A 13892-nucleotide genomic window follows, 5' to 3' on the forward strand; every position below is an offset into this window, starting at 1 on the left:
TTCACACTTGCAGTACTTGCTGTATAATGAACAGTTTGCTCATTTGAGAGTGTGTTTAAAACAGATTAGAATACAAATGTTTACAAGTGTGAATAGGAGAAATTCAAATAATGGGTTGATTTTTCAAAAGAAATGAAAAAATAAGGCATAAAACAGTTCTCTCCTCAGTTCAGTTGAATGAAACTTGACCATGTAGACCTTGAGGTGCAGTTCCCAGAGCCCGACACTGGGTGCTGCTTGGGAGGGAATCCCAGCTGTGGTCCAGACGTTGCACAGAGGGAGGTGCGACGTGGAAGAGCAGAAAGCCACTCGTGTCCTGTGAGATCCAGGGAATGAAATCCAACCTCGCCATGAGAACAGAGCTTCAGCTCGGAGCGGAACCACACAGCGACACGACCGAGTCACTTCGTGCGCTTTAGACGCGTCGTGGCCATGGACGGAGGACTGGCTGTTACTCTTCTGTCGGTTGCGATGTTTGTAGGCTGCTTCTTACTTGGATTCATCCCATTGTTGTTCAGACTCTCTGAGGTAAGTGCTGGTTTGCTTCTATTTTGAACTCCCCCCGTGACGTAGCAGACATCAAACTATCAAACTTGACTTGATTACGCAGCGTTTCTTCTCTTTCTGTTTTTTTTTTTATTCCTCCATCCTCTGGACTGGAGACGCTCAAACGACGCACGCACGTAGATCTTGTCATCAACGGGCCATCCCGCAGAATGCTTTGCTAATAGATAAAATAATCCAAAATACCAAATGTTTGACGTTTTATCTGTCAGTCTGATAACATAGTGTGTTGATCCTCAGAGGAGTCTTCAGTTTGTGTCCATCCTGGGGGCAGGACTTCTGTGTGGGACAGCTCTGTCCATCACCATCCCAGAAGGAGTGAGTTTACTGGAGGAGTCATGGAGAGGTGAGAAGGGGGTTTCACCCACCTGAACATGTTTAAATGAACAGGAATCATAGCCTTTCCTTGTTTGTCCTATCAACTGATCAGACATCCCCACCCATGAAATTCACACCTGTGTTTGCCTGTATCCCTTTGAAGAGAACCGTGAAGCACACAGGAAGAGGAGCTTCGTAATCCCTCTGCCTTTAATGTGGATGTGATCAAACGCTTTCTCCTGACCTTCATGTCCTCTCTGCAGCATCCTCCTCCTCTGATGTGCCATCTGGTCTCAATGCCAGCGAGAAGAACACGACGTCGGCAGAGCCTGAGCCTCCACCTCACTTCTCCATCGGGGTGGCTTTAACGTTCGGGTTCATCTTCATGTTTGTGGTGGATCAGATCGGAAGCTACATTTCCATGCGTGGCAAGTTAGCAGAACTGTCCTGCAAGCTTCATTTGGCAGACTCAGCTCTACAAATGCACTTTCATTAACCACCACTACATGTGAAATGTCTCATTCCAGACCAAACGGCTTGTTTATCCAACAGTGTCGGCATCACCGCCACTTTGGGGCTGGTTATTCATGCCGCAGGTACGTACACAGTAAAGCTTTTTCTTTTACATTTTTAATTACTCGTGTTTGCTCCAGGTAAACAAACTGTTTCAGTGAACTCCAGGTCACAGGGACGGAAAATCCCCAACAAAGCACTGAAGTTGCTGCTGTGTGTTCATGTGACTCAGCATGTGATGACTTCACTGTTCAAGTTTTGTAGGATTTAAATTGTGTTCAGAATCACAAGTACAAACCAAGAATCCGATTGTGGTGACCCTCTAACATGATTTATTTATGTTTTGTATTGCATATAGCTGATGGATTTGCTCTGGGAGCTGCCGTGGCCACAGATCAAGTGACAGTGCAAGTCATAGTGTTTCTTGCAGTGATTCTACACAAGGTGAGGTTCCCCGAAATAACTCTTCTGGTGGTACACAGCAGTATCAGTCGTGTAATAGAGCTGGTATTAAGACATGACTGGCTTTCTTATCTCCTAGGCGCCTGCAGCTTTCGGTCTGGTCTCCTTTCTGATGCATGCAGGCCTCGAAAAGAAGTACATTCAGGGACATTTACTGGCCTTTTCAGCTGCGTCACCTATAGTTGCCATCGCCACTTACTTCATATTAAATGCAGTAAGACAGCACACTAGGCATCTGTCAGCAAACAAGATTATATCTCAGTGCTTATAGTTGTTAAGGTGCTTTAATGTGTTTGTGTCCACAGTCCGGCAGTTCAGCTCAGAACCAGCTCAGTGCAACAGGTGTGGGAATGCTCTTCTCAGCCGGGACGTTTCTCTATGTGGCTACGGTGCACGTTCTCCCAGAGGTCAGCAGCGGCAGGACGAGTCGGCCCTCTTCGGACTTCCAGCAGTACACTGGAGCTGAGATGCACCAGCAGCATCAGCGCTACCTGGGGCTGCTGGAGAGCTTCACACTCATCGTTGGGGTCGGGCTCCCGATGGTGCTGGCTCTCGGGCTGCGTGACGACTGAGAAAGGAAAGGCCGGGCAGTTAAGTTTAGTGCAAATGTCATGATGCCACCACACCTAGAAGGAAAACCGTGAGCACATATTTAATTTACTGCACAAAGTAAACTTCCTTCAAGGCACAGTAGATAAAACGTGTGACGACTGAAAGAGAGTTTGTCTTGGTGGATTCTGAAGTCCAGCTATTGTTCGTGTATCTGAGGAGCTTTTCAGGGGATTTTAAGATCTTGATAGCTCATACATCGTTCGCAGTAGATTGAGTTTCCCTCTCGAGAAAATAAAATGGGCATAAATTTTGATACTGTCTGGTGCCCAGACTTAGAAAAATAAGAGATCCAGGTCATGTATTTTAAATTCTATTTCTTGTGGTGTGAGCTCCAAACCAGGTTCTGACCTTCAGTTTAATATTGTGCAATAGAACAAAGTATCAATATAGAAGGTGCCAGGTTTCTGTGCAATTTTATATTTGGTTTTATATGTTTTCAGTGAAGTATTAGTTCAACAGGGAAAACCTGTGGAACATGTTCAAGAAAACCAGCAGGTGTTTACACCTGTTGGATGCGTGAATGGGACAGTGGGAGCAGCACTTGGGTTTTTATGGTATTTCCAGTTAGACGTGTTGTGAAATGATAATGATAATATAAAAACATGTTTGCTCATGTTATGATGACTTATTAAACTGATAAATGTTTTGCTGTTTTTATTTAAGTTCTTCTATTCAGAAGTTGAACCAAAGCGTCTTTACATAAAATGTACTTTAAATTATAATGTATATATAAAAAATACAAATTAAATAAAGACCAGGACCTTTCTTTATAGTTTAATTACTCACAACAAATAAAACTGTACAAAATGCACAGGAGCTGTAATTCTATTCTATTGATTCGAGGGACACACCGTGGCAACGTAGACAATCAGTCTGGCCTCTGGTGCCGTCGAAGTTCATCCACAGTGCTGCAGCTTGTCCCATTACCCTCCTCTCTTATCTGCACTCCTGTGGCTGCTTCTATCAAATTCAAAACACTGATGTCAGCCGGCAAACATCCAATGGTTGCACACCGCCAGTTTTACCCTTTACCTTCTGATCTGCAGCCTTCACACAGGCACTGCTCAACTCTCTGCAGGCTAAAACTCAACCTTGCCTCCTGACTTCCTGTGAGTCGTCCCTCTAACAGCTAATCTCTAGTTCTGAGTTCTTCATAGTGTCATGTGACTCATAGCGGCGGTCAGCTGAGCCTCCAGAGCCATCTTATCAAAGGTTCGACTGTGTGTCTGCTGTCTCACGCTCTCCCTCATGTGAAACGAGGCCCGGGCCAGCCTCTGCGCCTCCTCCTGTATCTGCTCTCGCTGTTGCCTCATCCTCTCCCTCCTCCACTCCTTCATGGAGATGTAACTCTCCCTCATCTTTCTCACGTCCTCCTCTTCTCTGTGCATCCTCTCCCTGAGCCTCCGGTGGCAGGCGTGTCTGTGTTTGTTGTGTTGCTGTGTCTGCTGAGCTCTGCTCTTGTGCTGCGCTGAGGCGTGCAGGGCGGCTCTCTCCGCGCGACGCTGGCTCAGTCGCACCAGGAGCTGTTTGTGTGTGAGCTGCTCCACGCTTTGCAGTCTGGCCCTCAGCTGTGCTCTCTGAATCTGCTCCTCGTCTCGGGCTGCCCGCTCCCGCAGCTCCCTCAGCCGTGCCTCTACAACTTGGGCGCGCTTCTCTGAGGAGTGCTGCAGCTTCTTCTCGAGTGCACTCCTCAGCTGGGCCTCTGCTTCCTCCTTCTGCTGCTCCACCTGCTGTTTCAGCAGTATGTGTCGTAGCAGCTCCTTGTGATTTTCCTCCTGCAGCCTCTTCCTCTCCTTCCTCTCCTGCAGAGCTTTGCTCCTTCTGGCTCTCTGCTCCCTCACCAAGGCAACCTGTCTCTCCCTCTCTTGATCTTTCTTTTTCACATGCTCCTTCTCGCTCAGCAGCTTCTCCTGGTACAGTTTGCGTCCTGCAGCCTCATTATGTGCAGCCTCTATCTTTACTCTGCGCTGGGCCTCCACCTCCTCCTTCTGCCTCCTCCAGCGGTCCTGTTGCAGCAGCGCCTCCTGCTTGAGTTTCCCCACTTGGTCTTCCTCCTGACGTTCCCTCAGCCTCCTGCGTGCCTCTAGCTCCTCCTGCCAGCGTTGCATGCTCTGCTTCAGCTTCTTCCTCCTCTTTACCTCCAGCTGAGCCTGCAAGGCCTCCTCCTGCTTTCGAGCCTCCTGTCGCTGCTGCTCCTCCTGCTGACAGAGCTGCAGACGAGCCTGCTCCTCCTGATGCTTCACCAGCATGAGAGCCGCTATCTTGCGGTCTCTCTCTGATACTGTGACAGACATCTTCTTGTTGATGTCCTTGGTGAGCCTCTCGAGTTTCATCTCAGAAGCTGTGGAGGGTCTGAGGTCTCCCAGAGCGAGGCTGCAGACTGTGCTCCTGTCTGGGTCTCTGTAACCAGCAGCAGAACACGGGGACACACTCACAGATTTCCCTTTCAAGCACAGATCTGCATATGGCAATGACCCTGTTACCTGTCTCTCCTCTGGGTGACCCTTCAGTTTGGTTACAGACATCACTTCCAGGCCTGAGACTTTATTACTGCCTGGCCACCTGCTTCTATCCGACTTGATAATCCTCTCTCTCTCCCGCTGACACATTTGTAGAAGCTTCATTCTCTCCTTTTCGTAGGATTCATGCATAACTCTGACCGCCTCAAATGGCACGCCGTGCCTTTCAGCAACCAGTTCGTTTAGAGACTTAATCAGAAGTTCAACAGGTTTGATCCCGAGTCGAGCACAAGACTCCAGTGAGCGTGGGCTTGTCAGAACACACCGACTCCTCTCTGCGTCGACCGAGTCAAAGTTATTCAGGTCCAAGTGAAGCACAGAGGATGTGGACTTCAGCCGGTCCATCACAGAACAACCTGCAGATCTCAGGTGGTCAGACTGCTCCTGCTCCCGAGCTGCTGCACATGCGTTTGGATTTCCAGCACAGAGAGGTCATGAAGGGATTAGCTGCGTCTGTCCAGATCCTCAGCTGCAGAAAGACGCACACATGCGTGTTTCCTCTACAAACCTAAAGACACTTTATACACAGTCAGCTTTTATGATTTTAAGTTCATTGAAATAAACAAGGAGAATGGAAAATTTAAAAACAACAACGCTAAACATCCTGACTTTGATGCTCCTATAAAAAAACAAAAATTTAATTTGCAGTGGAGGAGGGAGACACTCGTTACCATGACAACTCAGACTGTAGCTTCAAGTGGCCCCCTCTGTCCACCGGTACGTATTGCGTCATCTACCGTACGTAACCTCGGGATGACTGCGTCGCTGCTGACGTACTCCGACAGCCGCCCTACAGCTGTGACTGTCCACCATGACTGAAGTCAGTTTCACATTCGTCAGAAGTATGCGAATAACGCAGCCAGTGATATAAGCTGCTGTCTGATTTCTTTGTTTGCTTTATAACTCTGTGTATTTTTTTTAAGTTTGCGGGCCTCGTATATGTATTACTGAGGGCAAATTGTCACAATGTGTCACACTAAGTTAATTCTCAGTCTTATCTTTTTAGTGATTTCAGTAAGTGAGTATTAATGTTCATATTTTTAAACTCAAACTCCAGGAGAACATCATCTTACACTAGTATTTCCTTCAATTTAAAACCATTCACAGTGACAACAAACCATTTATAAATATATCTAACATCCAGTAGTGGTTTTAATTTTCCCTGTTTATGTGTGCTGATTTAAAAAACATATTTGTACACACCACTTTGTGACACAGTCGTACCTAGTTTGTAATAAAGTTCTGTTATTATTATTATTATTATTATTATTATTGTTGTTGTTTCGCTTTCATTTTTCTTTGAGAACAACATACCAATGCGGAGCCAACTTCGACTATAACGTTGCTCAAACGCTCTTGCGCGCACTTGCTGTGTTTTCCTCACAGGTACGTTAAAGTTATCCAAAGAATAGTGATTGACCTAACAGAAGAAGAACTACTGCATGCTATGAGTCTGCCTTTGGCCTGAACACCACTCAAACAGGCCTGGCCAATATTGATGTTTGGCTAAGTTGCTAACACATCTGATTTTCCTAGCTAACACAGGCTAACGTTAGCTCAGACCAAAGATGCGAACGACTGAACGAGATGTGGACCTGTTTCTTACTTCCGTGTTTGCATTAGCCACCGCCCGGATAGATGTTTCTCTGGGTTTGGCTGACAGTAGACCATGTTGTTTTCTTGTTTTCAATCAATATTTTAGCTGATTTAAAATGTTTGTCACACGCGAATTATTCGCAATAACGTTGAAGCTGCGCTGTCTTTTGATTCCATATAACGTTAACTGAACAGACACCGCTTCGTAGCAAAAGTCGTTTTTGAAGTGTCTAACGTTAGCTGTGGTTAGTGATCATTTAGCACATGTGCAGTACGATACCAGCGAGTCCATCGCACTATAGTGATCACACTTTATTAATCGACTTTTCGCTTTATTTGTCTTTTGCAACATGTTGTGTTTGGCCCGCCGGGTGAAGAAGCGGTAACGGTGGATTTCTATCCTGGCTTTTTTAACCCCTTTGGCCAAAGTCAAGAGAACCGGCTGTTTGGTTTTCACGTTGACGTTAGACTGAGAACATAAACATCAACATCTGTCTTCAGAAGCGAGTTATCTCTTCAGTCCTCCAACTGTTGTTGTCAGAAGGTAGTTATCCTCATATAACGTCAACATTCACACACACAGACACGGTGTTTGTTTATTGTGGGGCTGTTTTCCGGCGGCGTGTTTCCCTCACAGAGTGACTCCACTGACTGAACATGAGGAGAGCCAGAGGCGGCGGCGACGACGAGGCTCCGCGGCAGAACGGCTCTGGTGGTCGGAGGAGCAGAGATCAGCAGCACAGTGACGGGGACGATGGGGACACTGCCATCGGGCCAGCTGATCTGCAGGACGACGAGAACGACCCGGGTCTCAGGAGGGAAATACGGAGCAAGTACAGAGACCTCATCAACTCAGTGCAACGTGAGTAAGATGGAGATGCAGGTGAGAGGGGAAACTGGTGCTGTTGTTGTTTCCACGCTAATGTTTCACCTTTGTCCTTCCTGTGTGTGTGTGTGTGTGTGTGTGTGTGTGTGTGTGTTTGTGTTTCAGAGAATAGAGAAGACATGCTGAGTCCCACAAACAACAAGCTCACAGAAGTTTTAGAACAGGCCAACAAGCTTTTTAAAGATGGTAGGTGTTGTGCAGTCATATTGTTGCACAGATGTTTTCTCCTCAGTGCTATTTTATAATGCTACTTAATGCAGAAAAGAATGACTAGCGTCACTACTTTGTGCTCTGTGCATGCAGAGCACAAAGATCAGATCACATCGTGCAGATCATCAACAACATCATCGTCACACGTGCCCGTAGACTGGTCTCTTTGATCTAACTGTGTTCCTTGGCAGTGCGGCAGGCGAGGGAAGCAGCTCTGGATGCACAGCTCCTTGTTGTGGCCACAGACCTGGGGAAGGAGAAAGCCAGCCAGCTGTTTTCTGAGGGCACTGCTTTTGATCCCACTGCTTTTGCTGAGCATCTGGTGAGTACATTCATTGCGTATACGTATTATCTTATTATTATACGTATGTGCCTAACTTCTTACAGTGAAAGGTGCACAGAGAACACATTTAGCACAAGATGAAATGTACATACATTACATACATATGCAGTGTAACAGATGTGATGTATAATGTAATGATAATATAGTAAAAGCCCAGCTGAGCAGTCTGTTGACAGTGAAACTGTTCTGTCAGTGGAGATCCATCTTCTGACACACACCTGGTTTATTGAACAACTGGTTTGGTTATAATGTAAACGCCAGAGCATCAGACATTACAGTGTTCATGTGGCGATGTCACTTCTTCTTTGTCAGCTGTCCTTCATGGGCCTTAACCGACTAGAGGACGGGGAGGATGAGCAGCACAACGGACGAGGAGTTGAAGGCTACCTTCCTCAGGATGCTTGGCACAGATTGGCCAGGAGGGCAGAGTGCTGTTTCAGGACGGCCCCCTCTTTCCACTACATGTGAGTGTCCCAGCACGTCTTGTAAATCTGGTGTCCTGATGAATTACTGTCCCTCAGCAGTATGTTCTGTCTCGATTGTTGTCATTGCTGTGGTTCCTTTCATTAGGATGGGTTCGTTCCATGCAGAGCCGCCTCCTCCAAAGCAAAGGATAGAACGGCAAAGGAAAGCACCGAGCAAGGAAGCCAAAAGGATAATGCCTACTCAGGTAGCTAATTTGGACTCTCCCTCGTTACAGTTGATGATGTTATACTGGAAAAAAGTAAAGTGTCAAATAATAAAAACTATCTAAGTTCTATTTAGAAATGAGGAGGTGTTTATGTTTATGTTTATGTTGCTGCATAATGTGATTATAATGTGTCACAGCTACAAAAAATGCAAGAGTCTCATCAAGAAGCAACAGAGAAAGAGGTGGAAAGGATCCTGGGATACCTGAAGAGTTATTACCAAGATGATCGTGAGTTCAATTTTAACTCGTTGACATAAACATGTCACCGCTGTATAATTGTCATTAACTATTGTGTGTTTGATTTCTACCACAGCAACATCACCAATTTCTTATTACGAGTTTGTCATTGACCCCAACTCGTTTGCCCGCACAGTAGAGAACATTTTCCACACATCCTTTTTAATCAGGGTGAGCTGACTGTTCAGAAATGAGTTTTAATTGAACTTGTCTGCCCTCTAGTGACAATTGTAAGGTGTGATAATGTTGTTTCTGTTCCAGGACGGTTTGGCACGGATGTATCTGGACAACGACAAATTACCTTGTATAGGTAAAACACATTAAGCTGTTATACTCTGACTGGGGAACAACAAAGAACACTTAGACCATTAATTGTATATGTTGATGTGTCTTAGAACCAGTAGAGGAGGGGGAGGTTGAAGCCGGAGGATCATGCAGCCGTAAACAGTGCATCATCTCTATCAGCCCAAAGAAGTGGAAGGTTAGCAGAAGAACAGCACAAGAACTACTACAAAAAAAGGCTGTTGTATGATTATAATAGTTAGATAGTTAAACTAATAATAATAATAGTAATAGTCATAATAGTCATAATTTCATTTTTATCATTTTATAATTTTCATTTTTCTTTCCCAGGAACTCATAGATGCCTTCGACATCAGAGACACAATGATTCAGCCTGCGAACACAGAGAATTAGTGAAGGATCAGACTTTGTCTTCCTTTCTGTTAGTTAAAACTGAACATAGATTTTTTTTTATAGATGTGCTACAGTGTTTTTTTAAATTTCTAAATCAAAAAGACACACTGTTCCAAGTTCCTCTGTGGGTGGCACTTGTAAACAGAAGTGACTTGAGGTCCTAATGAAACAGTCTGTTTTAAATGTTATTTTTACCCTTTTTAGAAGTTTAAATAATAAAAGAGAAACAAGTGAGAGCTGATTCTACTTCAATGTTTTTATTTACTTAAATCATGTGCTGTTTAACATTACTGATATCAAATTTAATGCTGTAGAAAATCTAGACATATTATTGTTTACTGTGCATAGTAAAACAAGCATGTAATTACATCTGCACCTTGATCTGATTTAGCTGGATAAACACAATATCATGTGTTCTCAATATGATGATGTACCACAATCATCCTTGCTATCTCCCGGGTGTTTTAAAGGGACAGACACATTTTATGCTGTCTCCCTTATCTTCCTCTCTTCCTCTCGGAGTATTTTTTCCCTCCAAAGCAGGGCTACACTCTGCTCAGCCGTGCATTGATGTTAAGCTGTGCTGCATATGTGAGGCTCGAAAGAGTAGAGTAGCTCTCTCCTTTGATTAGGTTGGATTCCTTATGTAATGAAGATTTTTATATAACAATGGCTTGAAAATGTATGTCACAGGCGCATCACAGGCAATGCAGAGCAGAGTATTTATTAGTCACTGAGGCACTGATACAGCAACAGAGGCGTGCACACACTCACTCTGTAGCTCCGGCCGAGATCTGCGCGCTTTGGCAATGCTGAGTCTGACTGATAACGATGCAGTTCTGCAGAAAGGTGCTCTGCCAGCCGTGTAGTGCCAGAGTCACTTCACCAGAGGAGGACATGGAATACAAGATGGGGAGCTGCATTGGAATCTCGCACAGCCAGGTAAACGGAGGCGAGAGTGTGTGCTGAACAAAAGGCTGTCTGCGGTGTAGCATCAGTGCCTGTGTGTGACTGAGCAGAGAGGCTGTGCAAGAGGAGACAGAATAGATTTCACTGTTCAACAGCTGAGTCTTTGCTCGGGAGAAGGCTGAGGGAGAGAAGGTGTACTCTAGTGTTGGAGGAGGGGCGATTTCAGCAGGGAAAAGGAGCCGTGTTGATGGAGAGCATAGGGTGAAATAAAGGGAGGAGCTGAGCATAAAAGTGAAAGGGTGATGCTGATTGTATTGAAGGAAGATGATTGATTGATACTATGCAAGTACTGCATTAATCAAAAGACAGAATGCCAGGAGAAACCTGCAAAACAAAAGGGGAGGGAACAAGTATGTTTATGCTGAGAATACGATCTGTCAGAAACAGAAGATCAAATCAGTGTTATTTATGGGGATGATGATGATGATGATGCCTAGTTTCTCCACGGACTGGGCATTCAGCTGGAGACGTTTTGTGATGAAAGAGCAGATAATAGGGGATCCAAAAATACATTCCCGACCCTCTGAAGTCTAAATAAATTTGGCTCCTGGTTTTTTTCTATTAGACAGCAGGTTTGTGTGAATGTTGTACAGTCGGTGCCAAATCTAGAGAGAGCCACAGCTGACAGGAGGGAGCATCACCACACTGGAGAGGAGGTGGTGAATGAATGGAAAGGGTTTGGAGACATATGAGGGGAGGCTACAGGTGGGGTGAATTCAGAATCTACGGTTTTGACGTCTGACACGTTGTCCTCCTGTTCACCTCGTGTGTCCACCCAGTTTGTTTGTTTATGGTGTTGCTGTAGAACTAGTGTTTCTCCCCAGCTCACTGCCATGCTTCCTGAAGCTGTCACAAACAGTGGACCCCCCCCCACCACCACCATTAACACCCCAAGCATACATGGCTTCTCCAGCTCCAGTTCAGTCTCCTCCCGTCAGTCCAATCCCCAATCTCTCCCTGTCCTGTGGCCACCCTCTGCCCTCTCCTCCCACCGAGCATGCAATGCAAAAATAGCAACAGAGAGACGGAGGCTCCTGAGAAGTGAAACACAGACACAAACACTGGCCTCGACCCTGACAGTAAACACAGATTGGAGGAGTTTGTCCAAAGCTTAAGGTGGACACAGCGTGGAAAGGTCTTTTGTTTGCAGTGGTGAGTAGTTCCTGATTTGAGTCAATGGCAAAGATTTTGGATTGTATGTCTGTTAAATTGTAGAAGAGGAGAGGCAATGTAAGAAAATGGAGGGAAAATAGGTGAAGACATTGTTAAAGCTTTTAATGAAACTAAGATTTTATCATATTTACTATAGTTGCCTTGGCCAAGTGAGTGAACATAGATTAAACTACTTCTTCTACTATATCCTTCAGTATGTTCACAGACTTCCCTCAGTCTCTTCTCATGCTGAGTTAGATGCTGGTTATCTTAGAAATACTATATTTTACTGTATTCAAAATTTACATTAGAAACACAGCATTTGATTTGGTTATAGTTTAGTTCAGTCTTTGTGTCAGTGGAGGGGACAGATATGGGTCAATAAACAGCTACATCACATCATAGGTATCTAGGGAAAGACATACAGTGCCCATCCAAACTCTAAGAGATTAAAAGATGGTTCATGTTGAGTGATGGACAGGCTGATGAAGAGGTGACAAGAGACCTGGCAATAGTCTAATCATATGATTTGTCTCGGTGGTGTGCACTATAACTGTTGCCAGCTAATGTGCACATGCATCCACGATGTGGGGGCTGAAATTACACCCCATTCACGGAAATAGCAAGCAGGCAGTCATGGCAGAGGAGTTGGTACACCACACAATATAAGGGTTTTAGGTAGAGAAATTCATTATTCCCACAGCGTTAACATTAAAATAACCCCAAGTAAATAAATGAATAAATAAATAAATAACTGCTGCAACATACAGTACTCACTACATTTATGAAAATGCAGTGTGCATGACAAATTGTGCACAAGACTGGAATTAAGTTAACAGCAGTGGACAAGGCAGATCTTTATAAAGTTTGCATATTCAGGTCAGTGCTTTCTGACTAAACATCGAGCTGCCATAGATTCCCTGCAGTCACATGACGAATGCGCAAATGGCCTCAGTGTTTCCTGCTCAGCTACAGTACATCTGATAAAAGCAGATTCTTGAAGAAAGAAATCCCTCCACTAGCTGCTGTTGATTTCTTCAAATCATTCAAATGTCTGAAGTGTCTTTCTGAAATATCCTGTTTGTTTAGTGATGACTCATTGGATGAGAGATGCTAATGGATAATTTGAATAACCTGGCCTGTACATGTTGTTGATTAACAGACTAAACACTGCTGGGAACCCCGAGACACAAGCTGTTATTTACCCTGTGAGGATTACCTTACAGGATTATCCAGCCTCAGTCACTGTGTCAGTATGCTACAGTCACATCACATGAACAAGCACAATGTGAGAGACTGTGTGTGTAAACGTTATCTCCTATTCTGGGAGGTGATATCATTTGTTGGAGATTGTTTAGTACAGAGGGGCATCTTAACCATACTCATAGCGACCTATTGCTGCGGGAGATGAATTGATCTGCTCACATGCTCTTATTGTGATATCTGGAATCATTGAGATTTTATAATTAGGTCATTAGTTAAGTTATTTTGTAAGTGAAGATGCTCCTTTTTTCCTGCGTTTAAGTCCACATCGGCAGAAGTACAGCCTGCACTTTGGTCTGGGAGGGAGGTCTTGCATCACAAGTCCCTAATCTCTAAAAACGACACACTTACTATTCTTCCTCCCTGCTTGTTCAGCCTCACACCAAAGAACTTTAATCCTACAATGCATGAGTCTGTGACCACTGAACGACCACAGCTCCCCTGTTCACTCGGTCTCTCTCTTCCTCTTTGTTGAACCCGGGAATGGCTGTTTGCTGATGGTCCTACTGTGCTAGTGTCTTTCAGCCAGCTGATGTGAGAAGCTGGTGATCTGGGCAGTTGTGGCCCCGCAGCTGACTGAGCCATGGGGAACGAGAGCAGCACAACCGAGGCGTTGGTAAGGGCAAGCGTGCTGGCTTTGGATGGCTGGGATTGCTATTTGCTGGCCCCATGCTTCTTCACATACCTTGAAGTCTTTTGTGCATGGAGGACTAACAAAACTAACACTTACTCGTATGATTACTAACTGCTGGGTTCAGGAAAACACAGGGGGACATCCATAGAGCTGTAGACTGGTGTACATTCCCACGCTTAATTAAGGCTTTACTAAAAAGTATTTAGAAAACATATATTGTTCTATGT

The 13892-nt window shown here is 44.9% G+C and overlaps 3 protein-coding genes across 5 annotated transcripts; 2 read left to right on the top strand and 1 right to left on the bottom strand.

The window, feature by feature from the left end:
• The first annotated feature begins 181 nt into the window (after positions 1-181).
• Positions 182-3242, top strand: LOC113157976 (zinc transporter ZIP9). The gene is made up of 7 exons (XM_026353604.1): positions 182-528; positions 805-910; positions 1146-1310; positions 1410-1478; positions 1754-1839; positions 1937-2071; positions 2163-3242. Exons 1-7 carry the CDS (start codon positions 433-435, stop codon positions 2427-2429), a joined length of 924 nt encoding a protein of 307 aa, XP_026209389.1. The 5' UTR covers positions 182-432; the 3' UTR covers positions 2430-3242.
• Positions 3243-3272: 30 nt separating this feature from the next.
• On the bottom strand, positions 3273-5528 carry LOC113157975 (coiled-coil domain-containing protein 177). Its single transcript, XM_026353603.1, has one exon. The coding sequence runs from the start codon at positions 5331-5333 to the stop codon at positions 3621-3623; it is 1713 nt and encodes a 570-aa protein (XP_026209388.1). The 5' UTR covers positions 5334-5528; the 3' UTR covers positions 3273-3620.
• Positions 5529-6289: 761 nt separating this feature from the next.
• nsmce4a (NSE4 homolog A, SMC5-SMC6 complex component) lies at positions 6290-9883 on the top strand. Of its 3 annotated transcripts, none has more exons than XM_026353777.1 (12): positions 6290-6374; positions 6962-7128; positions 7206-7446; positions 7576-7656; positions 7872-8002; positions 8336-8487; positions 8594-8693; positions 8852-8942; positions 9028-9122; positions 9213-9261; positions 9347-9432; positions 9585-9883. In XM_026353777.1, exons 3-12 carry the CDS (start codon positions 7242-7244, stop codon positions 9645-9647), a joined length of 1053 nt encoding a protein of 350 aa, XP_026209562.1. In that variant the 5' UTR covers positions 6290-6374; positions 6962-7128; positions 7206-7241; the 3' UTR covers positions 9648-9883. The 3 variants fall into 3 exon arrangements, with proteins under 3 accessions (XP_026209562.1, XP_026209560.1, XP_026209561.1); XM_026353775.1 differs by having other exon boundaries at positions 7222-7446; XM_026353776.1 differs by lacking the exon at positions 6290-6374 and having other exon boundaries at positions 6390-7128; positions 7222-7446.
• The last annotated feature ends 4009 nt before the right edge of the window (positions 9884-13892 follow it).

The sequence above is a fragment of the Anabas testudineus genome, chromosome 15, assembly GCF_900324465.2.
Source record: "Anabas testudineus chromosome 15, fAnaTes1.2, whole genome shotgun sequence".
NCBI lineage: Eukaryota > Metazoa > Chordata > Actinopteri > Anabantiformes > Anabantidae > Anabas > Anabas testudineus.